Source organism: Spermophilus citellus (genome assembly GCF_964194105.1).
Source record: "Spermophilus citellus genome assembly, chromosome: 4".
Taxonomy (NCBI): domain Eukaryota; kingdom Metazoa; phylum Chordata; class Mammalia; order Rodentia; family Sciuridae; genus Spermophilus; species Spermophilus citellus.
The window spans coordinates 104,744,985-104,752,201 of record NC_138185.1 but is presented as its reverse complement, the minus strand read 5'-3'; the positions used below and the strand labels follow the sequence as shown (position 1 = coordinate 104,752,201).

Genomic DNA, 7,217 nt, shown 5'->3' with positions numbered 1-7,217 from the left:
GGGAATGAGACTCGCCCTCGAAAGCCTGAGCTTGCTTAGAAAGGAGTAGGTCGCGAAGCCGCCAGGGGCGTGCGGAGGGGGCCAAACAAGGCGGCCTCACGTGCCCGCGTACCTCCTCCGCGAGGCCCCCAGAGGCCGCAGGCAGCGAGCCCACGCCGGCTTCCGGAAGGGCCTCGGTGCTCGCACGCAGCTCCAGACGCACGGCCCCGCCCCCGCGTGACGTCCAATCCCCGCCAGGCCCGGCCAGCTGGGAGCCGGAGCTCGTTGGCCAGCGACTTGCGAAGCCAGGGAGTGAGCCCTGGAGCCCGGTGTGGAACGCAGAGGAACCCTAGAACCTGCATTGGTCCAGCCTCCCGCTGCTGCGCCAACAGCACACAGGAGCGTCTAGGCATTGGATTATTTTTTATTAAGATCAAAATATTCGTCCCACTATGAACTGGATGTTCTTACAATAAATAACAATAACTTACGTTTGTTTGTTCGGCAAAGGCTCACACAACTCTGTCCTCCGTCGACTGATAATTTAAACATTTTAAAGGAAAGTCTTGTTTCTACTTTTTCCCAGCAATCATGCGCTTTGGGGATTGAGTGTCTGTTCCTTTGGGTTATCCCTGTCCTCTTCCCCGCAAAACCCCAGGCGAAGCCGCCGGGCAGCGCTTGGGCAGATTTGGGGCAGGAGCCTGCCTGGCCCGGGAAGAGCCCTGCATGTTCTCCACGCCGAGGTGGTTATGTGGGTGGTGGAGTGGAGCGCGGGAAACGAGAGGGCAGAGCTAACCCTAGTAAATCCCAAATTCCGGTTTGGAAAAAAATAAAAGTCCTCGGAGCAGGGGTCTCCAGTCTTGGTGAAAGCAGGTTGCGTCCTGGCGCTTTTGGCTGTCCTGACCGTTTTTTTCTCGGTCTTCTCTCTTTAAATAATAATAATTACAAAGGCGAGAGAATTTTCGGAGCTGGAATGGCCTGAGCATGGGTGATTCTCATGCAGGGAGCATGCGAGGTCCACGGGCTGGCAGGGAGGGGTCCCCCCTCACGTCTCCACGGGACTCGGCACCATACTGTTGGGGGTGTCCGGGAGCTGGGAGGACAGGGAGGTCACGTCGCTGCCAGAGGAGTTGCCTAGGGAACCGGACTCGGAGAAGGAAACCTGGGGTGGGGTGGAGACATCAGGATGAAGCAGGTGAACCACACCGGAGCTGGCTCTCCGAGCCTTGCTCTCAGTGTCACGGAATGCCCCTAGGGGATAGCCGCCGGCTGAGAGCAAGCCCTGCGGAGGGAAAAGCAGGTCCGCTGCAGCACGCAGAGGAACCAGGACAGGGATGCGGGGTGCTGCCATCTGTCCTGTGTACGCTTAAATCCAGGGAGTCCTGGGTGAGAGCGTGTTGTGGGCTAGGTGAGACTGCAAGACCCGCTGCACTCTCCCCATTGCCAGCCCCACGTCCCATTGGTAGCCCCCTTCCCACTACAGCTAAAAGGCTAAATTCCCACCCCGAGAGTCCGGAGGTCGGGGCGGTAGGGCAGAGCCTCACCAGCTGCTGGAAGGCTGGTTGGTCCAGGTCACTCTGGAGTGCGAACTCGCTGAGTGCTTTCCATGGAGGCTGGTAGGTCTGCACCTCAACTGCGCTGCCCTGCACCGCGCTCTCGTGGCGAATGGGGCTGCCCGCCACCAGGGGCGTCCCGGTAAGTCCCTGCAGGCTCTGCGGACAAGCAAAAGACACTGGGCACTCAAGCTAGGACTTGCCTTTTACACCACCTTTGGAAACGGAGCTTCAGAATTTTAGGCCTGCACTGGTTTGGGGAGAAGCGCACACCCTACTGAAGGCGGAAGAGCCCTACTTTCCACAGAAATAACCAGAGGCCCGAAATGTGCAACCAGTCAGTGCTGGGAGCCAGACACTAGCAAGGGAAGAAGCCTGTGCTACCATCCCTCCCTGGGTATGCAGAGGATGTGTTCAAACCGAGCCATGCTGAAAGACACAACACGCCAGACCAAATTCCAGGCGCTGCACACACCCATGACGCCAGGGTTCCTCACTGTACCTCGGACCCCAAACTCTGGGCTGCTACTGGGACAAGACTACCCCACCTTAGACAAATTAATGAGGAAGCCTTAAACCCCAAGGCAAGTCTTGCTCTGATGGTACAAACACCTGCTATTGGAGAGTCCGGTTCCCCTTTGATCTCCCCAGAGCCCGCCCATAAAAGGGCACAGATACTGTGGTGGGAACCGAGGCCCACCCGACCCGTTCCTCTGGCGGCGCAGCCCCTCACCGTCTTGTCATTGTGCTGCTGTTGTTGCAGCTGCTTCATTAGAATGGATTTCTTCTTGTCCTTGCACCGCTTGTTCTGGAACCATACGCGGATGACCCGCGGGCTCAGGCCGGTCATCTCCACAAGTTGTTCCTTCATAAGCGCATCTGGCCGCGGGTTGGCGGCGTAGCACGTCCTCAGAGTGTGCAGCTGCTTCTCGTTGAGCACAGTCCGCACTCGGGTCGTCTTCTCCGTCTGCTTGTGCACGTGTGGACGCAGCGAGGGCTGTCGGCCCGACCCAGGGTCTGCGAGGACAGGGTGGGGCGACAGGTGAACGAAGGGCAGCCACCTACTCGCCCAAAGACTAACCTCCGGGCGGCAGAGCCCTCCAGGGCCCGATTTCGTTTCCCTTTTATTTCGTTTATTGTTCCTCTCTCAAAGGAACTTTGCGTTTTCCCCTTTTCCCTTGCTCCCAGGTGGAGTTGCCCTGCTGCGATCTCCCGGGGCTGGGGACCACAGTGACTATCCAGGTTATGCCTCCTCCACTCACCCGACCCTAGGAGAGCCGCTAGGGCCCCTTAGGGACTAGCAAAGTCCTCGGAAAGAAGTCGGAGTTTCCGAGGAAGAGACCGGAGGCGCGCCCGGGACTCTGGCGGGAGAAGGGAAACTAGCGTACCCGGGGTGAGGCGCGACTTTGGGATCGAGGGATGATCTCCCACTCCTGGGGTCCTGTGAGGGCCCTACCTCCTCGTTCAGAGCCCATTCCGTCAGGCCTACGCCACGCGTCTCAAAAACCAGGCCTGGGGCAAGGACCAGCCTCTAGGGCCCGACACAGTTCCTTCCTGCCTGCCTTGGGGCCTTTGAGCCCTAGGACCCTTCTCCCAAGGCTCCAGACTCCCCTGGCCCAGCGGGCGGAAAACGCTGGCACTCTCAATTAACCTCGGGTTCTCCCAATTCCTGGGAAATAGCCCGATTCCTGCAGCCTGCAGCAGACAGCCCGCCACAAACAAAGGGGAGCCCCTTCCAGATCCCAGACAGGGTTGCACTCAATATCTGCTTCATTTTGTACCACAGTCCTATCCAAACCTGGTCTACACACTCAAGGATACATGCTGTATTGATTAATGTTCCCCTAGGCATTTCTAGGTCCAGATAAATATTTACAAATAACCCATCCAGCCCAATTTCCTCTTTCTATAGGGAGGAAATCGAGATCCAGAGAGGGGAGGAGTGTTGCAAAGCCACACAGCACCCAGAGGCTCAACCTGATCTAAATATCTGTGCTATAATGCCACTGGCTAGCTGAGGCTGGGGTCCCAAGCTTTCTCACTTTCTCGGCCTGCCTATGGTTACATTAATATCCCGTTTGTAGGCAGCTCCTGATTAGCACACAGAATATCCTAGTGAGGGCTTTCTTTGATACAGGAATCTGCTGTGCCCTTATACTCTCTCCCCAAGAAGCATTTGACTAAGTTGTGTATCAAATTGGGCCTCAAAATACAAATTACAGAAACCTCTTTGTTGGATGGTTGGCCTTCGGTGGGCTCCTGACTGGCTGAGTGCCTTCCCAGCTCCCAGTTGGGAGCTGTATTACTTACATATACACCCCCAGGCAAACCTATCTTTCCTTTCCGACAATAACACATATTCCTGGAAGAAATTCCAAATACAAGTCCCTCCGACAGGCACCATTTAAAATCCCCTGTTGGCATTCACTTTCTGCTTCTCCTAGCAGTGTGTCCCACATATTCCCAGTCACGGAGAACACAATTCACAATTCCCCAAATTCATACATGCAATGTCTGCCTGACACAGACGAACACACAGCCTGGCTCTCAGCACACAGTTCCGCATTCATACTGAAAAACAGACACAGCAGACGGAACCTCACGGAACTGATCACCTCGGGTCAGGAGCATAGCACCCCAAACACACACGCACACCACTGACACCGACGCAGGCGGGAGGCGCAGCCCGAGCGCACGGCTTACCTGGCAGATGCAGGCCGCGGGCTCCGGGGAGAGGACCGGGGCTGCGCGGGCTGCCGGCTGCAGCGCGCTCAAGCAGGAGGCCGTGATCTGCGCGGCAGAGCAGTTCGTGCTCCCTCAGCGAGAACTCATCTCCTGGCAGCAGCTGGCGGCTGCACACGGAGCAGCGGAAGCACTCTATGTGGTACACGCTGTCCCGCGCCCGCATCACCAGGTCGCTGCTGCTGAAGCCCACCTGGCACTTGGCGCACTTGATGCCGAACAGCCTGGGGGCCCAAGGCACCAGCTGCGTCAGCGTGGAGCCTGCAGCCGGCCTCACCTCCCACGCCGCTATGGGGTCCGGGAGACTCTCGCCCCAGATGCTCTGTGGCTCACTGGGGGCTGCGGGGGACTTGCCCGCAGGGGTCCTGGGCCCGGAGTTGCGCCGACGCACCAGGGTTGGGACAGCCGTCTCCCGGGCCTGGTGGGAGCAGGAGGGCGGGTTGCCATCCCAGACCTGGGCCCGGCCCTAGCAGGCGGTACCGGAATCCCGAACTCCCTCCAGCCTCACCTTACGTAGTCCCGCTTGCAGTAGGTCTTCCCGTCTCTCACGAAGCACGTGCACGTCTCATCTAGGTACTGGCTGCACTCGGCGCACTTGAGGCAGGCGGCATGCCACTCGAGGTCGGGCGACACCCGAAGGATAAACTGGTCGTGGATCTGACTCCCGCAGCCCACGCACATGGCGGTCCCGGGCTTCTCTGCCGGGGAAGGGCGCAGGGCCCGCGTCAGGCCTGGCTGCCCGGACCCCGGCCGTCCTCGGCCACTCCAGCCCCAACCCAATCCGCTCGTTCTTTCACTCTTTCAAGAATTGTGAGCGCAAGGAAAAGATGAGCTTTCTAATGGTCCAGAAAATTGGAAACGAAAAAACAAAATATTCTGATTTTGTGAAGGCTTTTCGTCTCCCTCTCCAAATACTTTCGCTATCACATTCATTGAACACGGTCGTTGAATCAGTATATCTTGTAACTAAGCTCTGGGGTGAGACGAGAGTGACTACATAGTTCAGCACCAAAGACGCGACATCAATACTGAACGGTGATGTCCCGGCATTTCCGCCAGCACATTCCCACTCACTGCTACTCCCTCCTATCCCAACAGAGACACCTCAGCTTTCAGTGGAGTCCCTGCTCATTCTTCTGACATGTCTTAATTTAAATATCTCAGATCAAGCGAGATAAATCTTTCCAGCTTTGAGAGACCCAAAGACAAGGAAACAAACAAACAAAACCCCCACATCCCTAAATCAAATCGGATTGCCTTAGCGCAAAACAGAAGCAGAATTCACACCCTGAGGTCAGCCTATCTGGCTCGAGAAACAGTATTTAATTATAAAGCAAAACAACAGATTTCAAAGGATGAGCAGTCCTATAGGAGAAATGCACTCGTTTTATTTTTTTCCCCTCAAGCACCCTGTCAAATAGAATCCACTTGTAGAATCCACTAAACATTCTTCTGCATTAGAAATATTGCATATTAAGCACACTCATACACACCCACACAGAGAGAAAGACTTACTCTTGGAATGATCCCCCATAGCACCCAGAAAAGGATAATGAAAAATAATATCCACCATGCAGAAAGAGATGTGCGCAAAGTGTGCGACCAGGGGCAGAAGGATGAGGGTCGTGCGCCCAGCCTCGGTTCTTTGCTAACTAACTCCTCCTGCCCCGCGGAGTTGATGGAACGACTCCGCACCGGCCCGCACGCAGCATGACGTCAGCACGCACTCGCCCCGGGCCGGAGCTGAGGGCGGGACCTGTGGCGTCACCAAGCTTCCCCAGAATCGCTAGGGATGAGGGGGAGGTGATGGGGACCAGGGGGTTGATGGGCGGAGTGGGTTAGGGTAGAAGGAGGGGGTGAAGGGAGATTGGCTGGGAAGAAGAGGCCAAACCTGATTGGCTCCTAGTGAACAATGGAGCGCAGCCCCCTCCCCTCAAATCTACCGGGATCTGGTCTCCCGCCCCCGTCCGGCAATCCCAGCTGGACCCTGAGTCGCGCCAAGCTGGCTCTGCGGTAGCTGCAGCTCTGAGCTTCCTCTCGGGCTTGCTGGGCGGTTTCCCCAATCGGCCCCAGCAAGGTGATGGATACCTGGTGATAGATGGGTCCGACTCTCCTTTAGAAGCTTCTTTCTTTTATAAATTAAAAAAGAAGAAGAAAAATCCCCTGTAGAAACGAGTGACCTGGGGAAAAGGGGAACCGTTTGGAGGTGAACATCATCGTCCAATTGGTCACCTTTCTTTTCTCGTGTGCTTTTGTTCTCAGGATCCAAACTAGAGAGAGAGGTTAGGGAACGACCACTTGTGTCAACTCTTTTGAGACTTCACCACTCGAGTTGCCTGTAGAAAAACAAGTTGGAGGTGGGTAGCGCTAGAATGAAGAATCCAAAAACTCTGGGGACGGATCCTAATTTGATCCTTGCATCATTCGTGGCTTCTCCTATTTCTTCTCGTTCTTTTTCTCCTCCTTTTCCTCCTGGCTTTCTTTCTTCTTCTTTTTTCTTGTCTTTTTGCTTTTTGTTTGTTTGTTTTCAATTTGACATCAAACCTCCCCTATTCTTTCCCCACTCAAATTGCATAGCTCCTTCTAGGAAAACTGCTGGGATCTAATGTGTGTCCTACTTCCAGAATACAGTGATTTTTACAAACTCTGATTTTTCATAAACCAACTGCAACATCAATAAGCAGAGGAAAAAATATTGCTCGCGGGGTAATTTACTATCTACACAGTGGTTTGTCAGTCCTTAGAAAATCCCTGAATTCTAAGAAGAATCCAGGCATATTTTTTTCTTTTAAAAAAAATCTCTGTAGGTTTTGTTTGAAAGGGTTCATAAACCGGTTCATGAATTATAAATAACATTTGTCCGACCATGGTGTCTGTTGTTTTCCCATTAAAAGGCATATGGAGAACCTGTACGTGCCTGGGTGGGGCGCGGGTGAGCGCCTA

General features: G+C 54.9%; 1 protein-coding gene across 1 annotated transcript; it reads right to left on the bottom strand.

Annotated features, from left to right (window-relative positions):
* Positions 1-1,024: 1,024 nt before the first annotated feature.
* On the bottom strand, positions 1,025-5,915 carry ISL2 (ISL LIM homeobox 2; the record flags this gene model as incomplete). The annotated part of the gene is made up of 6 exons (XM_081290262.1): positions 5,790-5,915; positions 4,783-4,972; positions 4,236-4,498; positions 2,266-2,549; positions 1,524-1,691; positions 1,025-1,141 (listed from the first exon to the last, which is right to left on the bottom strand). Exons 1-6 carry the CDS (start codon positions 5,845-5,847, stop codon positions 1,025-1,027), a joined length of 1,080 nt encoding a protein of 359 aa, XP_081146388.1. The 5' UTR covers positions 5,848-5,915.
* Positions 5,916-7,217: the final 1,302 nt, after the last annotated feature.